At 46.4% G+C, this 25,390-nt stretch overlaps 1 protein-coding gene across 10 annotated transcripts in view; it reads left to right on the top strand.

Moving 5' to 3' along the window:
• The window catches only part of CELF2 (CUGBP Elav-like family member 2), a 671,895-nt gene that overhangs the window by 575,249 nt on the left and 71,256 nt on the right, over nt 1-25,390 (top strand). For all 10 annotated transcript variants that reach the window (XM_070800750.1, XM_070800744.1, XM_070800748.1 and 7 more), the window contains one exon: nt 23,418-23,466. In XM_070800750.1, coding sequence (XP_070656851.1) covers nt 23,418-23,466 — 49 coding nt within the window. The remainder of the gene's footprint in view (nt 1-23,417; nt 23,467-25,390) is intronic.

Here is a 25,390-nt window from a genome sequence, read left to right as displayed (position 1 = left end):
CACAATCTGCATTCTAATGTCCTGTCTCTGTCCAGCTGGCCTCCCTGTCTTCTTCCATCTCTGGGCTCTTTGTCCAAGGGGCGAGGGCAGATGGGGACAGGGCTCATCTCCGAAGATGAAGCATAAACCCTATCACGTGCCATCCAAAGCTGTGGGCCAGTCGGGGGGAGCTCGGAGGAGCTCCAGGCCCGCCGCCCTTACCCACCCTGTGGCCCCGACAAGACCTGGGGGCCTTAACAGAACAATCAGACCCACCCACCCTCTTACTTCGTGGGTGAGGAACCAGGGTCTGGGGGGTGAAGTCTGCAAAACCATCTAGGCATCTGCATCCTCTGCTTCTGAAAACGAGGGACCAGACTCCCCCCAAACAAGGGCACTTTAATCCACAGCAGCCGCCATGAGCGGGTGGCACAGCCTCCCTAAGCAGCCACACCAGCAGTACTGTCCTTGTGGCTACAGCACGTCAAGGGCAGGGAGGCCAGGCCAACGGCTGCTTCGCCCTGGATTCGGAAACAGCTGCCCTTCTGTCTGCACCCCGCCCCCCAGCCCCCCCACCATTGGCTCTGTCTTCCCCCTTCGAGTTCGGATCAAAGGCTGGAGGATCGATGAAGATATGAGGGCAGGGGATGTGGGAAATTCTGTGCAGTCATCACGCTGTGATTTCTGTGTGGCTAAGAAGGGGGGGTAAGTGGATTATTGTGCAGGCTTAGACACATGTCACCTCTGCCGCTGTCTTGGTCATGGAAACATGTGACCCTGGGCATGTGAGGTTATGAGACCCAAAGTCTTGTGCTCTCTGCCCCGCCCCCTTCCTCAGGGTCAGAAAGGACCACAAAAGAGCAAAGAGCAGGCTCCCCAGAAAACTCACCTCCTTCCCTGGAAGGTCCATGGAGTATGTTCTGGGATATTCAGTTCGCGCATCATGCCCTTCTCACGTGGAGACTGTATCGTCATTTCTTCAGGAGAGCATATATTTAAGTACATACCAGGAAACTGTGCCAGATATTTTGCATTAAGTGTTGCATGGGGTCCAGGGTACTGCTGATGAACTGTCAACAAGTCGTGTGGATTAGGAAAGAGAAAATCCGTTGGTATCTCCTCATTCCATCCTGCATCCTGAGTGTGAAGTCAGACCCATAGTGGGAACCCTGGAAGGATTAGGTTTCTAGCAAGTTTTGGTTCAATAAACCTGATATTTTTCACTGGCTTTCAGAATTTAGATAATCAATGTTCAGTTAATAAAAATCATACTAATAGTGAATGCTTATTGACCTCTATGGCTAATAATTTCCCTCCTGTACTAGATACAAGTTGGATGGGAAAGACAGCTATGAGCTAATTTCAGGCTAACTTTTCCTTGTCACCTTCATCCATTGGTAATACCTGCTTTATGATAGCCTAATATTTATGATATCATTTAAAGAGAAAGAAGAGCATTAGCCCAAAATTCAGTGAGTTCTCACTTACATTTCTTCTGCTCATGGAGGCATTAACTATAATCACAACCCCTAAAAAAAAAAAAAAAAACACTCACAGGTACCACTGAGTCATTTATCAGAGAATCTTCCTCACTCAAATCACTTCTGAGTTACTGAAATCACTCCTAAGTCAAAGTTGTCTAGATAAACCCCTGGAGGTCATTGACAAAAACTAACCATCATCAGTAAGGAAAAGAACAGTAAGAGTCACAGACTCAGGAAATCCATGGCTAATCTCAGCAGGTTTCTGCTTATTTGAATGTTGTTCTCTGAGTAAACAGAGGAACACAGGGCATGCAGAGGAAAAAGACCAGATCTTATCATAAGTGTCAGTCACTTAGAAACAACACCATTCAGTGCCCCCACTTTATGATAGAGGAAACAGAAACCCAGAGACATTAGGTGACGTGCGGAAGGGTGGGACAACTCACGTCTCCCAGTTCTGCACTTGTTTTTTCCTCGGTTCCCTAAAACTTCTCTTTGCCATGACGCCAAAACATCATTTTAAGGAATCAGAAATTCAGAGCCCAGATTACCAGTCTGTCCCTGGATTACGCTCTGTGATGTGAGGCAAGCGAATGTGGTGATTCCTTTTCTCATTTCCATTCTCCGAGCAAGACCCAGAGAGATAATGACAATATTCTTCCTGGCCCCTTACCTAAAATGACAGATGAATGAGATGAACTTATGAAGAATGGAAGGAAGAAAAAGGAAAGTCCTTAATCATGAAGTCCATCTGCATCTACAGCTGGGGATGATTAGTAACCCTGACTGATAACCAATCTCACCCGGGGAATTTTTGAAACTGCAAATGCCCAGGCCATAGCTCGAGCAAATTAGCTAAGAATTTCTCAGGGTGGTAGCTTAGCTTCAATGTATTTAAAGTCCCCCCAGCGAGCCCTGTGTTTAGGCAGATTTGAGAATGGCAGCTGGGGGGATCGTCATCAGCCCGCAGAGGCGTGTGGTGGTGGTGAACAGTCTGCTTCTTCCGCCGTCCATCCAGATGCCTGCGAGTCCCTTACCTGCTGGTTGTCCTGCCACAAGTACAGCATAGGCTTGCTACTCAGGCTGTGGTCTGTGGAGCAGAGGCATGGCCGTCATCTGGGAGCGTGTTAGAAATGTCCTCTGGCCCCACCCCAGACCTGCGTTTGAACTAGATCCCTGGATGATGTGAATACCTAGTGTGTGAAGTTTGGTGCTTATGCACTGGTAGAAACAGGCCCATCAGTGCTGCTGTCCTGGGAAGCCATCGCAGTTCCCTTTAAGCTGCGCCGAATGTGTGTGCTTACGTGCCTCTTGCCACCGCTCAGTCTGTCTCTCCACTCATCTGAGTCCTGGAGAAGGCAGAGACACGGACACCTTCCCTGGTGCCCTTGTGGACACTCTTTAACAGTGCATCGGGGTGACCTGCCCATCCAGGACAGGTGAAGAAGAGGCAGCTCCACTGGGGCTGGAAGGGACCCTCCCTTCTCCAGCATCCTTGTTTCTGGGCACTTGTATTTTTCCATCCCATCAACACCCAAAAGACCCACAGATGAGATAGATGAGACTGATGCAGAATTCACGGGTCCCAGACTGGGAGGGGATGAGTGGAGTGGGTGCTGTTTTCAGCCCTGTTTTATTCTGAAGCAAGAATAGCGATTTTCTGCCACCAAGAGTTAATCCATAATACTCATCAGCCCAGCCCCATCTCACAGGAGCTTCTAGAATCCCTGCTGCTTTGTCCTTCGTGGACTTGAAACGCCTTCAGAGGAAAGCAGGGGGCTTACTCTCCTGTTTCTCTTGGAATCACAGCTTGAGAGGCAAGAAGCTGTAAACCACCACCCGAATGCTAGGGTAGAGTATTGACTGTCTTCTGGAAAGAGATGCTTTAGGTCCCTACGTTTCTGCAGTTTGGAAGGCTTGAAAGGACGGTCACCTGCCCTAAAGAAAGTCGTTGTGAGACCTCACCTTGACGGGGTTCTCGTTTTCCATCCATTCTTCTTACAAATCTAAAGACGTTTTTCGCATTTTGGCTTATTTCTAATCCTCAAGAGTCCTCGGTAGCAGTCTCTTTGCACAGGGTCGCTTGTCACCACAAAGGATGGAATCCACAGCCAACCTCTCCTGAAGTCACAGCTGTCACTTGTCAGGCCAGCATCAAAGCATGAATCGTGGCTGACTGACCAAAGCAGCAGCAGGAGGCCAGGCAGTGGACGGGACAGGAGGTGCTCAGAGGAAGAAGAGTTCGGTGTCACAGCTGCTGATGGTGTATTAGACCCCGGGAGAAAAGGGGGCCCAGAAGGAGAACATGCTATGCAAGAGGGAGACCACCAGGCTTCCTCTGGACCTGCCGCACGCACCTTGTGCTGCTCGTTTTTAGCGCAAGCAAATGACTAGCCCTTGAGGAAGAACTTGCATCAGCTGGGTTTGTGTACAGTTGATACCTACTCTGTCATGCTCACCTTCCTCTGCCTGTTTTTTTTTTTATTTCAGTCTCTGATTTGAGCTGGATTTGAGCTTTAGGAAAAGAAAAAAAAAAAGCTTCTGCTTCTTCCTTAGGCGGTTTGGAGGTTCATAACCCTTACTGTTTTCTCTCTGGTGCTCACTGTGCTCTGAGTCCCACAAGTTGAGCCCCTTATCTTTGGTCTTGGAAACAATCAGAAGCCAGATGCAGCTGACTAACCATGAACCCCTCTTATCCTTCAGGAAGGAAGAGAGAACACAAGGCTAAGGAGGTTTCAATCCTTGAGACACCTCCTGAGAGGTACCCCGATGAAGCAGATCAAAAAGAAGTATTCTCTCTGTACTAATTTTAAAGACACACCCTCGTATTTCTGTATCATTTGCTTCTCAGGTGAAAGTCACTCAGTCACCGATGATAAAAAGAAAATGAAAAGCCCTTTGCATACAGGTTAGGGCTCCAACAGGGCAGGTCTTTCCACCGCAACTGTGCTGAGTGTCCGGCTCCCAGAATAACATCTCAGAGTCTCATTTGAGCATGACCTTCAGTCTCTTTGGCAGCATTTGGCTAGACAGATGTGGTAGTTGGATTCTTGGGGTGTTTTCGTCAGCATTTTAGTTTGATTCTCTTCTCTAAACATGATAGGCTCAAAGATGAGTTTTATGGAAATGCAGAATATCAACATTTCCATTGTATCTTTTAAAAGCTTTATTGGGAACGAGAAAATGTAGCTGAGACTTTAACAAAATTCTAAGAAATGAAAGGAAAAAAAAATACACCAGCTGGCTGCCCTGATACTGATTTATGGACGGGAGGCTGGGTCTGGCCTAAAGCTTGGAACACGGACGAAGCTGGAGCAGAACAGAGCTGAGTGCAGACAAGAACGGAAAGGCGTCTCAAGCTGTGTCTTCCCAGTGCCTCCCACACACAGTGAAGAGAAATGATCAACGATGTTCTTAGGAAAACGTATATTTCTCCTAAAGATGGCAAAGCAGAGGACTACGCCTTAGGGTCACTTTCTCATATGGGGCGACTTCACTGTGTCTCCGTCATTCATTGTCCTGGCTTCCCTCCACCCCGTGGAGGCTGTTGGATCCCCACACTTGATCTTGACATCAGACCTTTCTGTCAAGCCCCAAACCTGGATATTCAGCATCTGTTATTGGGAAGTTCCATCCAGATGGCCCACAGGAAATTCCAAAACTGAAGTCCTCTCCCCCTAAAAGCCCAGCCCTCCTTGTGCGTCACCTACATGGACATGAGGGCCAACCAGGACAAGAAGCTGAGATCATCCTCAGCTTCCCCTCATCCTGTGTCTTCCCCCTGCCTGGGCCCCATTTATCATCAGTGGGGAGGTCTGTGTTCTCCCTGAGAAGCAGCTCTGCAACTTCAGCCTCTTCATCACTTGGGTCTCATCAGTTGTCATCACAGCTAATAAAAGCACAGATGGGCTTAGGGGAATTTTTGGAGTTATCCTACCTAGAGCTAAACTTGTTAGTCTTCTGAGTGCTTTCCTGCAGGGGAGCGGATGGTGGAAGTACCACCGGATGCTGGGGGCTTCACGTTTCCTTAGCTGCTCTTGGGAGTCTGTGAACATTGTTGTATTGTGTCTTATGGCTGAAAAAAAATGAACACAACTGTCGACTCTCGAGGTTGAGGTGGGAACTCCATCTCGTGTCTCCACCGTGTCTTCAGTTTCTTTGCCATCCTGGCTCACACAGTGTTCCCGCCATGAAAACGCAGCCTCACGCTTCCAGAAGGCAGGAGTGAATGTTCCCGCTTTGTGGTCCACGGTGCGTAATTTCGCCTGTGCTGAAATTCACCCTCCCCACTGCTGTGTTCTGTTCCGCTATGACTTATGCATCAGTGTCTCCCACACAGAGCTCCAGCTTCAGAAGTAACGTTCTCAGAGGCCAGGGTGGGGCCTCGTACCTTTCGCTCTGGCTCCGCAAATGTTTGTTGAGTAAACAAACTCCCAAGGGGATAGCTTTTATTCGTAGACACTCTAACAGTATCAGATAATCTCGAGAGTTCTTTACACACTGGTGGGGTGACAGTAAGAGGAGTGTGCGTAGCCTCAGCTCTTCCGTGGTCTTTCACACTCCTTCGGGTCACATAGACTCCTACCCTAAAGACTAGAAGCACAAGATGAAACATACATCCAAGACCGGACAGTGAATTTGCTGATACGATCCTTGCTTCCAACATGAGTTTCCTGGAGTTTAACGAGGCCAAGTGGCTCGACTCTAGGTGCTTAGCATTGGCAAAGCCAACATGCAGACCCCCCCCCAAACCTCATGATTCTGACTGAGGTATTCTTTCCATTACAAAGCAAACATAAAGCAACCACAGTTTCCCAGACCCACGTTCAGTACAGCACATACAGAGAAGCAGAAAACCATCAGAGTAGATTTGCCCCTGCAGATGGAATGTCAGGGAAGGGTTCTCCCTTTATTTCCTTAGAATAAATTTCCTAGGAAAGTCTTATCTTGTGGATCCCCTTTCTTAGTTTCCCTTTGCCATTTAAACTTTGGTCACATGCCATATATTGAAAGGCCCAAGCCTCGAATTTAATCTCTAGAAGACTGAGCTTCAGGGAAGGTATTTATAGAACAATCGAACCGTCAAAATTTCCCTAAGCTCTGCCAACAAGTCGTTTCCAAAGTTGGTAAATGATCTTGCACATTAGAATAGAAGGTGGAGATCAAAACAAGACCGTGAAATTAAGCTTAAACTCATAAAGAATTAGCAGCACTGGAGGAGAGATCCTCATTTGGCAAAGTATCAACCGAACTTTAGTACCATGGCGGAAGATGAGATGAATAAATATAGCTGCTAAAAACAATATCAGATGTCTTGCTCAGATGTTTAATGGATTTGCATTTTAAACATGGGTAGTATGAAATAGCCCTTAAGGCATTTTTTCAAATTTGCCATCTATTTTTAGTAGGGAATTTTTTTTAGCCAGTCCTCGTTTCTTTAAAAAAAGAGATTTAATCATTTTTGCTTAAACATGATTAAGAAAAGAAAATTACACTAGTTATCTCCTTTCATTCACTGAGTCAGTACAAATCCCAAAGGCCATGGAGGTAGTTAAATAAATAAATGGGAAGAGACTGCTGAGTGAGGTATGGTATTTATTTGACTGTTGTAAATGAAGTTGTCATTCCTAAGCCAATCAAATCATGCATTTTTTATGAGAGGTTGCAACTTGCAGAGAGATGGAAATGTTATACACTAATTAATAAACGTGGCTGGCAGAGCAACTCAAACACTCAGAACTGAGAAGCTAAGCTCTGGCAGGGTCATTAGAATACAGGCTTCAGTGATGCTTTTCTGCTGATGAGATGAAACGCCTTTCCCTGTCAGAAGGTTCAAGATAAGATACTGTTGGCTTAAATCTTCCAAGTTAGTTTTGAACCAGAGGTTTTAAAGATTTGCTTGTTAGAGGGGCATCATGGTGTCGTGGCTTTGGTTTGCCTTAGAGTTGAAAGGAAACTGGAGATTACTGGATAAAGCATCAGTGATCTTGAGAGAGCATGGAAGCTACTAAGAGCAGATAAAAAGTGTCTTGGGTTGCACACCAAATACCCATCAAGTCCAAGGTTGGTTTAGAGGGTCGTCTTATTTTATGTTATCAAGTCGATGTTTAATTGAACTGATACAACTTGTAAATATGCAGATGGATTATTGGAAAGATCTTCAAGCCCAGCAAAGGAGGTATCCTGCATGACCTGAATATTTAGGGCTTCTTATGGGTCATCTGAAAAGAAGATGATACCATTCCTTGCTGTGCAGGATGGGAGGTCATACTGTATGACATCTCACCAGTCAACCATTGTTAACCTACAGAAATGGCAATTTCATATGATTGGCCTGTAACTTGACATACAGGTGTTTCTGAGTAACAAATATACAGAGGCTATTATTGACAAAGAAAATACTCTGTAGATGCACGGGAAGGACTATGATGCCTTTCTATGGGTGAGCCTGTGGCAGAAGAACCAGGAAGAAGAGGTTCTTCAGTTTCACTAGAAGAGATGGGAAATGTAGAGCAATCGTGGGAAGTCACCCTGAAAAGGTAATTTGGGACCAAAGCATGGAGTTCCTTGAAAGATGGGCCAAGGAGCCAGAATGTAATTTGATAGGTCATTGAAAGTGTTTGAGCCAGGCACAGACATCATGACACCTGCGTTTTCGGTGGATTAAAAAGGCAGCAGCGTGTACGATGCTCTGGGAGGCAAGGAGCAGCATGCAAGGAGTCCATTACAGGCATCTGTGTGAGCAGGAGTGGGAAAGAAACTTGACAGAGACAGATCTAGAGTGAGAATTCCAAGAAGCAGAAGAGTAAGCCAGTGTGGCCCGGGTACTGGTCCCACGAGGGGTCTGGGAACACAGAGCGGACAGCTGCTGCCAGTCCTGGGCTGATGCTGCTTCAGCCCCAGGCTCACCCCACACTGGTGTTTCCCGGGACCGACCGAAACCCAGTGCAGTGTGGGCAGCTTTCACTGTGCAAAGGGCTGCTTCCTGCAAGAGTGAGGCAGGAGTGTGGCTGAAACTGAGTAGAGGGAAGCCTGGGAAACTGTACCAGGGAGCGTCATGAACTGAGCTGGGTCCTGGGAAGGGGGCAGAGAGATCGAGGAGGAAACATGCTCCCAGTCTGACTAAGATTCCCAACAGGATGAGGAGTCCGCCAGACACGTGGACCCAGCAGAAGGGCCAGTTAAGCACAACGGGCATCTCCCCCCAGAGGGCACATCAGTGAGGGAAGTGGACCACCCTCTGCTCACGAGCCCACAGGCCTCGCTGCCCCCAGTCCAGGGAGCTGAGACCTGGGTAACCGTGACCACCTGGATGACAGCTGTCAGGCAGGGGGCCACCGCGAGCCCAGTGGGCTGGCCTTGGGGTTAGGCCCCGGCCATGTGAGAGGCGAGCCCAAAGGTGGCCGTGATGGGTCAAGGCTAATGTCAAGAGGACAATTTGTTTTTAAACCAGACTCATCTGTCTTAAAATACGAGAGGATACTAAGTTTGTGGCCTGTAGGACCATCATACTGGCAATGTAGGGAAACGACCAGGTCATTAAGTCACTCCTCTGTGGCCAGGTCAGGCCCTGTTATTTCCATCTGTGTTTTCCCTGGCTCAGTCCGGGAGCGTATCTAATGGAGCGTCTGGGTAACATCTGGAAGAGTGACTCTTGGCACATTCATCACTGGGTTTGGGAAGACAGTTCCACTGTCAGAAGGAAGTCATGGTTAGAAAGCATATCTGTCTATTGTTAATTTGGGCTTATTAACCAGGAGTGGCTGTTGCACTCCGTCCCGTGCGTGTGTGACTTGTGTGGTCCTCTGCTGTGCTTATGGGTGTTGTCCTGTGGCCTGAGTGGCACTGTGATCCTGCACGCCTCTTCCCACGTTGTCTTTCCACTTACCTCCATTTCTGGATTTGTTCTAGGCCCTCCAGTCTTGCGTCATTAAAACGTGCAGCTCTAAACAGAGGATTCCAGAGAGCCTAAGTACAGTCACTCGATTTTAACTGGTTCTGCTTTGCTTTTCATTGTATTTATTTGGGAGCGCAGCTAATTGGATCATTTGTTTATACTCTATCCCAGAGAGTCAGTGACAGAGGGAAGAAACAAAATCTTATCAAAGAAATTGCTTTCTGTTTGTAAAAATAAGACTAAACATAGTAATAATACCTTCTACTGAAATCACAGCTAATTAGGCCCCGCATCTGACTAGAGGGTTAAAAAGTGTCATAGATTTACCTCTCTAAGTAATATGCTTACAACAGTTCCATGAAAAATTAAGAAAGGATTAACATCCTTCTTCAATGGGGATGCTTCGAAAAGCATTACGCTCGCACTTTGTTATAACAATTATTTTTCATTCACGTTCTGTGCCTCCTATTTTGAGCCTATTCATTTTTCCTCTAATTTTAAGAATAAATAAAGCAAAATGGAAGCTCGTGTTATTACTTAGTATGAAAACACAGAACCTAATTATAGCTAATGAGTGTAATAAACGCCGGGCTGCACCTCCCCTTGCTTGTGTGTGTTTCCTATACAGAAGGTAACACGGGCTGAGTAACGAGGACGCCAAGTTACAGATGGGGTTGAGGAATGCTATTTGACAGGCGATTAGAGTCATCTGTCAGAAATGATGACTTAATCACCAGAGCAGACTCTAGCTCCCCTCCTGTAATTCCACCCAGAGTAATCTAATTTTCCTGCAATATTTTATTTATTTTATTTTTTGCCAGGACTAAATGGTTATGCCGCTTGACTTTCCCCCTCTCGTGTACCACACGACTGTAACTGAAATGTAAATAGCCAGTAACATTACAGCAAAAAAAAAAAAAAGGCTGCCTTTGGAGCCCGAGAAGGCAAAAGCAGATACATAATTCTGGGTTCTGTAGATCGTTTTCTCTCACTGGGTTGTTAGTATATATGGAAAAAGCTGGGAGCAGTATTAACTGTAAACTTCCCATGTGACCAAGAAAGGCTGTTCCTTGCAGCGTGTTTCGATTGGGGCCTTTTCCTTCAGCGATCTCCTTTTGCTTTGTCAAATAGTAATGACAATGATAATGATAACTTTACTGGGCACATATTATGCAGGCAGTGCTTTAAGCACTTCACATGTATCAGTGGCTATTAGGACGAAATAGTCATTTATTTCCACTGTAGGTTTTTTCCTCTGGTTGTGATTTGCCATGGGAAGAGAAAGGATAACATGTTTCTTTGTTATTGTCATATTCACATCCCCTTTTATTCTTGGCTTTGATCACTTTTGTAAAGATATACGTTGGCAAATATTCATTTAAAGTTTTCTGTGTGCCTTCTCTATTAACTTAGTTAGAGATGCATAATGGAGAAGGCGATAGCACCCCACTCCAGTACTCTTGCCTGGAAAATCCTGTGGACGGAGGAGCCTGGTAGGCTGCAGTCCATGGAGTTGCTAAGAGTCAGACATGACTGAGCGACTTCCCTTTCGCTTTCCACTTTCATGCATTGGAGAAGGAAATGGCAACCCACTCCAGTGTTCTTGCCTGGAGAATCCCAGGGACAGAGGAGCCTGGTGGGCTGCTGTCTATGGGGTCACACAGAGTTGGACACAACTGAAGTGACTTAGCAGCAGGAGCAGCAGAGATGCATAAAAGAGCAATTTGGAATAGTACTGTGACTCAAAGCATAAAGGAATCCCATTCACTCTGCTTGCACCAGCGAATCTGCATCTTCAAAAGGCCACTGTCTACACGGTGTCCTCCAGAATTTCCCAAGCAGTGTTCAGCATGGGTGGTGTGGTGGTGAGTGTAGCTGCCTTCCAAATCAGTATTCAGATGATTACTTGGCTCCCCAGGTACTACAGTGAAGAGTCCACCCACCAGTGCAGAAGACACAAGAGACGTGGGTTTGATCCTTGGGTCAGAAAGATCCCCTGAAGTTGTAAATAGGAACCCACTCCAGTATTCTTGCCTGAAGAATTCAATGGACAGAGGAGCCTGGTGGGCTCCTCTTGCAAAGAGTTGGACACAACTGAGCGTGACCACACACACACATTCAAATAGAAACAGGCATTGTACAATTCAGTCAACTATCATAAAGCCAAATACCAATGCCTACCTGTGTAAATGCTGACTTATCTAATAAGTGGTCTATACTTGATTCATTTTATAGATTCCAGTGTACTTTTCCCACTAACAGTTTGTGAAGAAACCACAAACTGTAGATCAGTTGTCAGTAATTCAAAACTATTATTCTCTCGTAGACTGAGAGCTAATTTTGCTTATCAATTGTTTCTCATCATCATAGGTATAGAACATTTTGGATAACTTGGCCCATAATATAAACTTCACAGTCTACTTCCATTTTGCATGTATTTTAAATGACCTGAAGGAACTGTAGAAGAACTAACATTTAATCTGTCTGAATTAGAGCATACAGTTCGTGGTCAGATGGCACACAGATCAGAGCTATACTTTCCTAGTATGGCCGTAAGGCTGTTTTTCTTTGACTCACGACAGCATTTTAAGTTTTCTTTCCTACCTTTTTCATAGAGAAAACCTGGACAGTCATTTTTGTCCTGAGCCTAAAATATTTTACTTCCTCCTTTCCGGTCTATATGTCTTGTCTTTCTTTCTCTTGCCTCATTGCTGTGGCTAAGACTTCCAGTATTATGTTGAATAAAAGTGGCAGAAGCGGGCCTCCTTGTCTTGTTGCTGAGCTTGAAGTGAAACGCTTTCCATTTTTCACGGTTTAGTGTGTTACCTGTGAGCTTGTCATACATGCCCTTTATTAGATTGAGGTGCATTCCCTCTGTACCCCCTTTGTTGAGAGGTTTTTTTTTCCTCTCACAAATAGATGTTGAATGTCGTCAAACACTTTTTCTGCATCTGTTGATTATTACATGATTTTTAAGCTTCATTTTAAAACGGGATGTCACGCGGACTGATGTGTGGATGTTGGATCATCCTTGCATCCCTGGCGCAAATCCTATTTGATCATGGCACACGACTCTGTTAGTGTACTACTGAATTCACTTGGTTTCTGCTTGTCTGGAAAACTCTCAGTTCTGAACGATACATCTGTTGGGTAGAGTAGTCCTGGTTGGGAGTTTTGTGTTGTTTTCCAGCGCTTTGAACGTATTGTGGCATTCCCTTGTGGCCTTCATTGTTTCTGCTGAAGAACCTGCTAGTAATCTTATGGGGGCTTCTTCTTTTTCTCTTGCTGCTTTTAATAGTCTTTTGTTGTCTTTAACTTCTGACATTTTAATTATAATCTGTCTTTGTGTGGATCTCTCTGAGTTATTTGAAACACTCTGGGCTCCTGGATCTGAATGTCTGTTTTCTTCCCCAGGTTAAGTAAGCTTTCAACCATTATTTCCTTAAATAATTATTCTTGCCATTTGTCTATTTTCCTGGTGGGATCCCTAGAATATGAATGCCCGTCCTTTTTAGTGTTGTCTCGTAAGTCCCTTAAGCTATCTTTTTTTTTTTCATAAAAATTCTCACTATTTGAAGATGATATATGATATTATATAGAGAAAACCTTAGACTCCATCAAAACACTGAACTCATAGGCAAATTTAGTAAAGTCACAGCATTCAAAGTGAATACACAAAAAAACTGTGGTGTTTCTATTCACTAATAATGAAATATCAGAAAGAGAAATTAATAAAACAGTTCCATTTACAATTGCATCTAAAATAATAAATTTAACTAAGGAGTGTATATAGAAAACTACAGGACCTTAATTGAAAGGCGTGGAAGGAGACATAAATAAACGTAAAGATTTTCTGTGTTCATGATCAGAAGAATTAATATTGTTATAGTTGCCATACTACCCAAGGCAAGCTACAGATTTGGTGCCATCCCTGTCAAAATTCCACTGATAGGCTTCACAGAAACAGAACAAATAGTTGTAAAATTTGTATGGAACAACGGAAGACCCTGAATGGGCAAAGCAGTCTTGAAAAAGAACAAAGCTGGAAGCAACATGCCCCTTATTTCAAAGTATATTACAAAGCTGTAGCAATCAAAAGAGTATGGTATGGACATTAAAAACAAACATATAGATCAATGGAACAGAATAGAAACCCAGGAAATAAACTTACACGTATATAGTCAATTAATTTATGACAGAGGAGCCAAGAATATACACAGTGGGCAAAGAACAGTCTCAAATGATGTAGGGAAAACTGGACACAAAATTCACACAGTACACAAAAATTAAGAAAATGGATTAAAGATTTTAATGTAAGACCTGAAATCGTAAGACTCCTAGAAGAAAACATAGGTGGCAAGCCCCTTGACATAGCTCTTGGTGATGATTTTTTTTGAAACTGTTACCAAAGCAGAGGCAAGAAAAGCAAACATAAATGAGTGAGACCACATCACACTGAGAAACTTCTGCACAGCAAAGCAAACTATTGACAAAAAGAAAAGACAATCTAATGAATGGGAGAAAATTATTTGCAAATCATATATTCAAGGGATTAATATCCAAAATATATAAGGAACTCATCAACTCAGTAGCAAAAAAAACAATGTGATTTAAAAATGGGCAGAAGATCTGAATAGACATTTTTCCTAAGAAGACATCTTGATGGCCAGGAGGCACCCGAGAAGATGCTTAGCATTGTTATTCTTCAGGGAATTGCAAATCAGAACCACAGTGAGCTATAACTTCACACCTGTCAGAAGAGCTGTTGTCAAAAAGATAAAAAATAAAAAAGTGTTGCTGAAGATGTGAAGAAAAGGGAACCGTTGTCCACTGTTGGTGGGCAAGTGAATGGATGCAGCCACTTTGAAAAATAGTGTGGAATTTCCTCAAAAATTTAAAAATAGAACTATCATATGATACCTCAGTTCTCCTTCTAGGTATTTATCTGAAAGAAACAAAGACATTAACTTGAAAAAGATAACCCGTACTCCCATGTCCATTGCAGCGTATATTTACAATAGCCAAGATATGAAAGCTACCAAAGTGTTTGATGAATGGATTAAGAGATTGTTTCATATTTAAATATGTATGTATGTATATGTATATATACACATGTATACATTCATAATGAAATATCATTCAGCTATTTAAAAAATGAAATCTTGTCTTTGGACGAATGATGGACCCTGAAGGTAGTATGCTAAATTGAAATAAGTCACAGAAAAACAGATATTTTATGATCTCCCTTATATGTGGAATCTAAAAATTAATTTTAAAAAAACCTCACAGATACAGAGGAAAAGTGATTGCCAGAGGCTGAGAGTAAGAGGTGGGAAAAATTGCTGAACTGGGGTCTTTGTTTAAATAAGTCTTTAAAGTATGTATTTCATATGTGCATGTGAAGTATATATGAATGTATACATATATACACATACACACCTTCATATATAAGTTTCTAATTGGGAGGTACCCTCCAGACTGAGAGAGTCTTTATGTCTAGCGTGGAAGAGGAGATTTTGGTAATCCTCTCAGTTCTTAGCAACCACCATCTCACAGCATAGCTGTCTGGATATGCTAAGGGGAGGCTCAGTATGCAGGAGGGGTTGAGAGTCTGTGCTGCAGCCTGAGACAGCCCCAGCGCAAATCCCTGCTCCACACTGCTCCCTGTGCCTCGGCCAAGTTCTTTAATCTCTCTTTGTCTTCCTCCTTCCATCCCTCCCCCAACCCTGTCCCTTTAGTTCCTTATTCATACCTATCTCAGGGTTGTTGTGAGAATTAAATTAGTTAGGATACATATAAAGAGCCTACAGCAATCAGTGCTTAGCTCGGGAAAACTGAGAGCACAGGGGTGATATTTCCTCTGTTTTCACCAAAATTGCCTAAATGCTCTACTTACGTAGCAAACACAATTGTGAGCGCCAAGCCCAGCTTCATCCGTTGGAGACGGATCCCACATGTGACTCTGGTCACCTGTATTCTTGTGGAGGCGTCACTCTGTTAAAAGATGTTTTGGGAAGTTTATCGATACATCACCATTTTCAAAAATCAGAGAAATTCAAAGGTCCTTATTCAATACTGAGAGGTCAACATTCCTAAAACTCCCTTTTTTTCTTCCCAGTCTCCTTTATGCAGAGTATAAAAAGCAGTGATGGCAATGGCAGAATTTCCTTCCTAGAGAGATGGGGGAGCCTCTATGGCTCTGGGAGTTCCTTATGGTCGTAGAAGATCCCTTGACAGTACATCTGCCTTTGGGGTGATGGGCTGCCTCCAGCTGGTGGCAGTTCTTCTGAAATTTATTTTGCCCATTTGCAAAACATTTTGGAGAAAAATTGAGGAAGCGAAGATGCCTTTGGTATCTCGTAGTCTGCTGTCCAACAATATTCGACGTATATTCTCCATGAGTCAGGTTTGCGTTGTCAGGGAGGGAGCGCAAGAGAAGTTCCAGTTCATCTCTCCTGAGCGGAGTCTGTTAATTTTCTCATTCGGCACATGGCTCCTTCATGCATTCACTTCCTCCCTCCCCTCTCCTCCTCCCTTTAAATACTCTGTGGGCAGTAAGCTTATAACATGTGCCATCACGGCTGCTCTTTCTAGGGGTCACAATGGGGTTAATAATGAGGTGCGTGGTGGTGACTCTGTAAAATCCATTTCAGGTTAAAAAATGGCATGTTTTATACTGAGTCTGGTGTTAAAGGTGGTTCACTCATCCTTTGGTGATGGCCAGGGTTAAACAAGTTTCAATACAAATTCTCCTTGGTGTGAGAAACAGGGTCCTGGGTCTTCCAGCCTCCATCTGGGTTAACACTGGCCGTTTCAGCTCAGAATCACCTCCTTAGCCATCACAGGATCGAGGCAGAAAGATCTGGGGAAATGACTCAGACTTCATAGAGTGTGGTTCGTGGATGCTGGTGGTTGTGGTCCAGGCTTGTCTTTGTCACTGGGATGCGACAGGACTCATCGCAAGGGTGGTGACGGCTGCCGCCAGGGGCATCTGTAGCTCCCTCCCCATGCCGTCACCTCCACAGCCTTTGGGGGGTGCCTTTGCCCTATAGTTACGTCCTCATCTTCATTTCTGTGAGCTGCAGCCAGGCTCTTGGTGACACATCCCAGGCTGACATGTTCCAGAGTGAGAAGCAGCAGGTCCTGCCAGCAGTAAGGGCCTCAGATCTAGGGCCCCTGTGAATGTGGGGGATACGCTGAGGGAGGGCCAGGGGCCGTGCACTCACCTTTAGGAGGCAGGCTACGGGGTGAGGCTTCCTGGAGGCTGGAGCCCTGGACGCTGACAGCTTCCTGAGAGAGTGGGGGCATGGGATGAAACTAGCCCACGTCAGAGAGGAGGGCCCCCAGGTCAAGAGGCCCTGATCGGCCCCCCTAGAGACAGCAGCTCAGTGGGCTGCGGTCACAGTGCCCTTTGCTTTCATGATCAATACTGAATACCCAGATGTAACTGAAAGTAACAGCCAGTTTCTCTCGAAACTGCTTGACTAATCCCCCTTTCATCAGACTTCATCTGCATTTGTTTGTTTGTTTAATTGAAATATAGTTGATAGTATTACATTAGTAATATACAGGTATATAGCAAAGTGATTCAGGTATACATATATATGTATGTGTAATTATATATATTCCTTTATTCTTTTCCATTATAGTTTATTCCAAGATAGTGAACATAATGCCCTGTAATATACAGTAAATCCTAGTTGTTTATCTATAGATTTCATTTGCCTTTAAGTAGGACTAAATAGAAACCAACAAGTTACCCAATACCTTACTGTGGAACGTGAGATATGATGTCACTGTTCGGTAATAAAATGTAAAACAAAGTCACATGCAAAGCAGTCTTCAAGGAAATGGGTTTAGAAGGCTTTCTTCATAGAAACATAAACTCGATGAACTCTGTTAAATGCGCTGCCATGAAGCAGATATGTTTCCAAAATACTTGATTTTGCCATTTCCCTGGACAGGCCCCCTGCTGTGGGGAAACTGGAGTAGGACAGCCAGGGCCCTGCTGTGGTCTCTGCTCCAAGGGCAGCTGAGCTGGATTCAAGTCTTAGACTCACTGGGCTTCCCAGCTGGCACTAGTGGTAAAGAACCCGCCTGCCAATGCAGGAGACATGAAGAGTTGAGGGTTCAATCCCTGGGTCAGGAAGATCCCCTGGAGAAGGAAATGGCTACCCACTCCAGTATTCTTGCCTGGAGAATGAATCCCATGGACAGAGGAGCCTGGCGGGCTATGGTCCTTAGGGTCGCAAAGAGCTGGACACAACTTACTGACTTAGCACGAGTGCTTAGATTCACTGCTGCTGTTCCTCCAGGCCTCAAGGAAGCTGCCCTGTCAGTGCCACTGGCTAGAGGTTGTAAATCCCTAGGCTCCTCTGTGTAGACAGATCATAGCAATACAGACCAGTGACGGTTTCTTCAGACCCAGCTGATCCTGTGTAACAATGGAGATGCAGCCTTGGCGTAATTAACATGCCTCTTAACATATATACTATGAAGCATTACTCGGCCATTAAAAAGAACAAGGTGATGCCATTTGCAGGAACATAGATGGACCTAGAGATAGTCGTACTGAGTGAAGTAAGACAAAGACAGACATCGCGATCGCTTACATGTGGAATCTAAAAAAAAGTACAAACGGACTTACTTATGAAACAGAAATAGGGTCACAGATGTAGAAAGCAAACTAACGGTTACCAAGGGGGAAAGGAGGTGAGATAAAGTGGGAGATGGGGTTTGACATACACACACTTCTGTATATAAAGTAAGAACCTGCTATATGGCACAAGGAACTCTACTCATACTCTGTAATGGCCTGGATGGGAAAAGGATCTAAAAAAGAGTGGACACGCGCGTAACTGATTCAGGCAGGAGACTGGAACAGGGACGGCCAAGCTCTTGGGCCCTTCCTGCCATTACTGCTGTCTCCTGCCCAACTGCAGAGCACGGTGCATACCCCCACCCTCCAGCTCGGGCGGTGGAGGTGGTCAGTGTCCCCATCGTGACAAAAGCTGTGTTGCCAAGCTTCAGCTCTGATGCCACGGGTGTCATCTTCAGTCCTTGAGGAAGGCAGTGAGGGTGTGGCCTCTGGCCGCCAACCCAGGGCCGTTTCTGTTTCAGGGCTGAGATGTGCGCTGCTTTCTCTGTGCTTGAACTTCTCTGATCGTGAGCTTATCCCCGACGGCGGGTCTTGCAGCGCTTTGTCCTTTGGGGTTTGGTGAATGAATGGTCTCTGGCGACATCCGTTGCCCCCTCTGTCGGCTACGATGCGTCATCATCATTCGTTAGGAGCGGTGCGGCTCAGTTCTCTGACTCTCTTCCTTCAAGTAGGTTGTTCCTCCCCTGAAATGCCCTTCACTCAAGTCCTGGGTGGCCTCAGGGTCCCTTCAGGATTGAGCCTGACCGTCGCTCCAGCTGAGATGTGTTCTGCACTTGCCCTTCCTTTGTGTCGGGCGTCTGTCTGAGTCCCCACGCCGCCTGTGGAAAACACCTGGTGTGTCTCTCTCTACCTTTACGTCAGACACTCTGTTGTGATGAGAACTCTTGTTTACCCGTTATTCCCACCATGTGACAGAGCGGAATGAAGTGAACGTGTGAGTTGTCTTAGCACCCTACTGAGGTGAATCTTTGACACCATTTCCTGTTACAGAGGAGGAATCTCCCTATATTATAATATTATATTATATTGAAACTTTAAACTGGAATGCCCCCTCCTTTGCAGGAACTTCCCTACTCCACTCAACAAGTTCTCCCAAAGTTCTTGGAATCATAAGACTTTGAGGAAGTGACATAACATTACAAGAATAACTCCTCCAAACCGTTTTTTTTTTTTTTTTTTTTTTGTCTTCCTTGACATTTACATCCTGTACCTGATCAGGAATTTGAAACTCAAATGAACTGTTCGTGATAATGAGCCATTCCTAATACAGTCCTGATTGAACACCTCTCTCCAAGAAGGTCAAGGCGCTTTACATACAGTTATCACAGTTGGTTTCAGAACATCCCTGGACTAGGGTAACTACCTGTTTAGAATCACCTTGGTCTGACAATCCAGATCTCCATAAGGAGATCTCCCCTTCTCTCCGGATCCAGGAGTTCAAGTTCAAACAAACCCAATTCAAGTCCAGAGTGGCCCCGGCTGTTTTATTGCTACCGGTGGTACATTCCTGAGCCTTCTGGATAGTCTTAGATCAGAATCAGGGTCAGTTCTCAGCAACAGCAGGAAAACCCAGAGTCAAGTCTTCACACAATACCCATGGTGGAGTTCTGTTGGTAAAGCGTGCTGGGAAGGCAGAGAAAGACTGCTTTTCCCCAAGGGGATACTGCTGGCGCCTCCAAGCGAGCGTCTCTCTGGCGCCTGCAGCTTCTCCTCGTAGGCTCAGGAGTCCAGACACCGTGTTCGGCATTTGTGGGGGAAGCCATGCAGTTTGTGGGAATTGGTCCTGGTTGAAGAGCAGGGAACTCTAGTTTCTGATCCCAGCTGTGTCATTAACCAGCTGTGTGTCCTTCGTGGAGTCCCTTGTTCCCTTCAGATGTTGAGAGTATTGAATGAGGTGATTCCCAGGGCCCTTGGCAGCTTTAGTCAAATGATTCTGTCCTTGCAGCTCCCAGATTTCCTCATCCAAGGCAATGGCACCCACGCCAGTACTCTTGCCTGGAAAATCTCATGGATGGAGGAGTCTGGTAGGCTGCAGTCCATGGGGTCGCGAAGAGTCGGACACAACTGAGCGACTTCCCTTTCACTTTTCACTTTCATGCATTGGAGGAGGAAATGGCAACCCACTCCAGTGTTCTTGCCTGGAGAATCCCAGGGACAGGGGAGCCTGGTGGGCTGCCATCTCTGGGGTCGCACAGAGTCGGACACGACTGAAGCGACTTAGCAGCAGCAGCAGCCCTCTGTGCACATCGCTGATGGATCTGAGGGCTCACAGCACTCTCTGTACTGCTTTTCTGATCCTCGTCACCAGCTTTCTCCTTTAGTTACGTGCATGTCAGTCGCCATGTTGGGTTGGCAGTGTCTTGAAGGCGAGAGTCCTATTCATTGACTTTTTGTGTCCTGTGTGTAATGTTGGCGCTCTTATCTCTCCTGTAGCTTTAACCCGTGAAATTCATCTGAGTCATTTCAGCTCATTGACCTGTACAAGTGTTTCCTGTCTGGGAAGAGTCCACCCTCATCATCCACCAAGCCTCCTGTCTTCCTCCCTGCCGCCTCTTAGAACAAATCTCGAAGTAATTATCTGCATCTATCATATCAACCATTACCTTTCCTGTTACCCTCCCACCACCTGCAAGTTGGCATTCTGGCCCTCACTACCCTCACAGAAGCTGTTTTGATAAATTAAAAAAAAAAAATCCGTATTGCCAGATGCAGAAGGACCATGGGGCACTTTGACGCAGCATCTAACAGCACTCGCTCTGACCACCACCTTGTTCTTGAAACTCCCTGCGTGGCGCCTGTGGGGCACGCGGTTCTGTCCCTGCTTCTCTGGTTGGCCCTTGCTCTGCCTCTGACGACTCGTCTTCCCGCTGTCCCTTGGTTCCGCCCTTGGTTGTCATCTCCCTTCACTCACTTTCTTCTCTGGACAGTTTCAGCCACACCTGTGGCATCAGCCCGCTCCCAGAGCCGTCCTGACAGTCGAGACCCATGTTTCCAGCTTCACACCAAATGCAGGGCGTCCTGACCTGTGCCCCTCAGTCTCTGCCCACCGCCTCCCCGGCCAGCTTTCTCGTGTTTCCCCTGTTGAGGCAGTTACTTGTAGGGCACAGCATTGTGTACAGGACACAGAGGTGAAGTGAACAGGCCGGGGTCCCGCTGCACGTTCAGCTGTCCAGGCCTGGGCTTCTGCCACCACCAGCCAGTTCCCTCTGAGGTTCAGGCCTTCACCAGCTTCCGGGGACTGTTTGTAGTCAGTCGCCTCTGAACTGTCCCCCTCAACTCCTGAGTCTCCACCCTCCAACGCTGCAGCCAAAGGTGGCTTTTCGAGAAAGCAAATGGGATCTCATGGCTTTGCTGCTTAAACATTATATACCTGATCGCTGACTTTTAGGTGAAATTGCAATGCCTTAGCCTGTGAGATGGCACCCCACTCCAGTACTCTTGCCTGGCAAAGCCCATGGACGGAGGAGCCTGGTTGGCTGCAGTCCATGGGGTCGCTAGGAGTCGGACACAACTGAGCGACTTCACTTTCCCTTTTCACTTTCATACATTGGAGAAGGAAATGGCAACCCACTCCAGTGTTCTTGGCCTGGAGAATCCCAGGGACGGTGGAGCCTGGTGGGCCTCCGTCTCTGGGGTCGCACAGAGTCGGACATGACTGAAGCGACTTAGCAGCAGCAGCAGCAGCCTCCAAGATGGTCAGCAGCCTGGACACCAGCTGCCCCGGCACCCCTTCTCATGTGCCCCCGACACTGACACAGACACTCACACTGCACTGCCTCCAGGAGGGCCGGGCGCTTCCTTACCACCGTTTCTGTGTGTGGGACAGTCCACCGGCTGCCCCCCTCCTCTGCTGGCAAGTCTGCCAGCCTTTAGGACTCAAAGCAGACGGGCCCTTTGCCACAGCACCCCCACGGCCCTCACCAGGCAGAGTGAAGTGCCTGCTCCCCTGGACTCCCACAGCCCCTTTTCTGAAAAGACAAGTCTGCTTACTGACCCCTAAGCATTCCACTCTCATCCTGGTCTCTTCTCTACAAATTGAACGTATTAATGAGTGGAGTGGGAATACAAGTGGACCCCACACCTCAAGGCCTGTGTTCTGTGCGTAAGAGCATCTTGCCTTGGAGCGTAAACGAAGCAGCTCTGAATTATTTAGCCTCTCATCCCCCGGTACTGCTCTCTCGTCCTCTTCCTCTAGTGTTTGGAAGACCCTGGCAGGCATTAGGTGCATGTGGTCTCGACCGCCCGATAATCACTTCCCATCATTTCGGTGCCAGAGCCAAGTAGCATTCCCCTTTCATTTAAATTAGATAAAACCCAGAGCTGTGGCTGGCAAGTGAGGGAAGTCCACTGGGGAAATTAAAGGTTCAGACAGAATGGGACCCATTATAATAAAAGCATTTGCACAGCCACTGATTCCATCTACCCCGTGGCGTCGACAGTCCTTGGGGTAGGATGAAATATGAAGCGAGAGAGCCCGTGAAAGTCATTTGAGGAATTTATTTTAATTGGAAACGGTGGCAGCTTTCTGTGCTTGGAGTCAACTCTGCAGATCACGCACAGGAGTGTGATTGGCATCATTTAAAGAGCATGGAGCATCTTGTTCCTCCAAGATGCAGGATCTTGGTCCCACGCTGTCTCAGGTGCTTCCTCCACCTACATGCGCACTGAATGGGATTGTCAGCCCCTCCCTCATCCTTTACTCCCTCCCTCTCGCCTTCTGTCCATTCTTTCACTGCCTTTGCATTCCTGTCTCATACTTCACGTTTAATAAAAATTAGATGATGACACCTAAATCAATCAATGGGTCAACCTGCAAATTACTCAGAACTCTAGAACCCAAGAAACAGCCATGCAGCAGACATAGAATGACCAGGAGAAAAGTGGACCATCTGTAATCATTTGTAGTAACACAAAATAACGATAGCTGTTTTTTCCTATGCCTCATTTGTTAAGCACATCACATGCGTCTTCTCTGATAATTCTCTCCAGCCCTACTGTATAGATGTCACCTCCATCTTACAGAAGAGGAGACTAAAGCTCAGAGGAGATGCTTGCCCAGGGTCACGCTGCTATAATGAACGGCAGAGCCAGAATCACCTGTCAGATCCTAGCAGAAACCACACTGAGTGGTAGAACCAGATTTTGAACTTGAACCTGACTGCAAAGCTCACGTGTTATGATACCGTGTCACAGAGCCCTGGGACTTAAAAGCATCCTGTTGCTGAACATCAAACACATGCTTGCATTTAATATATAATGGTTCCTGTTAACTGAGAGAGGTCTCGTTGTTATTTAAATGCCTTATGAAGGTATCCGTAGTCTTGTTGAGCAGCATGGGGTTCTGAGACTGTTGAACTGTTGTTCAGTCTGCCTTACCTTCTCACTTTTCTGTTTTTAGATGCATCATCCCATTCAGATGAAACCTGCAGATAGTGAAAAATCAAACGGTAGGTGGTGACCAATTGTCTCCTATTAATGTCTGTTTTCTTAAGCACAGAAGTGAGGCTGGTGGGGGGAGGGGTTGTGGGGAGGAGCTGGCTGTTTCTCTGGGGAAGGCAAAGAGATGTGCTCCAGGAGCTTCCATTGGGGTGGGCACCTCTGGAGAAACGTGAACTTCAGTCCCCCTCCCTCCTGTATATGGTGTAAAGACCTGTGAAGATGCTACAAGTGGCGGTTTTCCATGTCCCTCTGTTTGGGATGTGACTGGTATGGTGACCCTATGGCCTTTGGCTCTTGTCTGTCTCCTCTGACAGCCGCACAGGCACCCAAGGGGGAGGGATGACCTTACACCAGGCAGAGAAGCCAGGTGAGGAGGGCCTCGCCCACCAGGACTTGGGCTGTCTTTTTTTCCCCCCTTTCCTTTGGTCCTCTGGCTTTGAGAGTGTCTGATTGCACTTTTCTCTAGGTTGTATCCATGCATTTGAATCTATATTCATTCAGAATTCAGTCTGCTGGTTAATAAACACACACTTAAGTGCAAAAATATATATATGTATGCATTTGATGACGTCCGTGGAATAATTGACTTGCCTCTCCATGACACCAGAGGGTTGATGGGCACATTTCTCTCTGGAGTTTCTGCTTCAACTTGTGCAGACTGTCTCTCCTCGTTTTATTCTTGGGATTGACTGAATGTGTGTTAGAGGAATCTCCTGCCTTCCTGGAGCTCAGCACCCCCATCCCACAAGACTGACACAATCAGCGTGGTTTCCGGCCTCCAGGCATCTCTGCACCTCATTAATTAGTCATGGGGCAGAAGCCACGCACTCGGAGATCCGCATATCTGCGTGTGTAAATTACGATGAGGCTCTGCCTCTCCACGAGGTGTGTTTTTGCTGATTGTAGTGCATCCCATTTTCTGGCCCCATCAACTGGAAAGTTCTGAAGGAAGTTCCCTGCCGTATGGGGATGCTGCAGGCACTGGGCTCGCCTGTTGGGGAGTAAACATTGGTGCTTCACCACCATCCTGAGCAGCCACACCCTTCTCTTCGGGTCTGATTCCTTTTCCTACAGTTCTTTATCGCAGCCGTGGTGTTGGGTGTCAGAGGGCCTAAAACCCACCACTGCTTTGTTTTGGGTCTTAGTCCACTCGCTTTGTCCTTTGTTTGACAATTCTTCGTCAGTTACTTACTCTGTGCCGGGCAGGTTGCCAGGGGCCGGGGCTGCAGCAGTGAATTTTTAAAAGCAGAAAAGGACACAAAAGACACTGTCCACTCCCTCCTGGAACTCGTGTCTGTTGTCACTGGTTTCAGTATCTGACAGTCATGGAGAGATTGGACTTTAATCTCATTCATAGAATAGGAATAAAGGTAACTGCCTCTCAGAGCTGATCTTTTTTCCTGGATATTTGGGCTAGTGCTGTAAGTGACTGAGCGCTTGCATAAAGTGGTGCCTGGTGTCCCCACCCCCACTCTTCCCTGGCCCTTAGGACCCTGCACCCCGTGTGTCTGCCCAGGCAGAAGGCGGGCTCCCTGAGCCCACATGCTCCAGGTGGGCATGCCTGCAGTCCGTTCTTTTCCTCCTGGGAGAGGGGAGGGATGGAGCTGGTATTTGTGGGATGAATCAGCGAAGGTCATGCTGGAGTGTCCAGCCACCAGGAGATGCTCCCTGTCCTCTGGCTCCATAATCCTCCACACTGTCAGGACGCCGATCATGGGATCAGAGTCTGCAGAAGAGGCTTCATTTGAGCCTTAGGCCATCGTGAGAAACCGGACAGAGAACTGAGTTAAAAACGTGAGACTTAAAATACCTGAAGAGTTGAACCAAGAGAAGGTTTCTTCTGCAGTTTCTGCTGGGCAGGTACAAACCGTGACTGTCCTCTGGACACTGAAGGTGGTGTCTGCTTGGGTCTGGAACCACAGCAACAGGATA

This window comes from Bos indicus, chromosome 13 (assembly GCF_029378745.1).
Source record: "Bos indicus isolate NIAB-ARS_2022 breed Sahiwal x Tharparkar chromosome 13, NIAB-ARS_B.indTharparkar_mat_pri_1.0, whole genome shotgun sequence".
In the NCBI taxonomy this organism is placed as follows: domain Eukaryota; kingdom Metazoa; phylum Chordata; class Mammalia; order Artiodactyla; family Bovidae; genus Bos; species Bos indicus.
The sequence above is the reverse complement of the archived record's forward strand: the minus strand, read 5'-3'. Positions and strand labels throughout refer to the sequence as shown.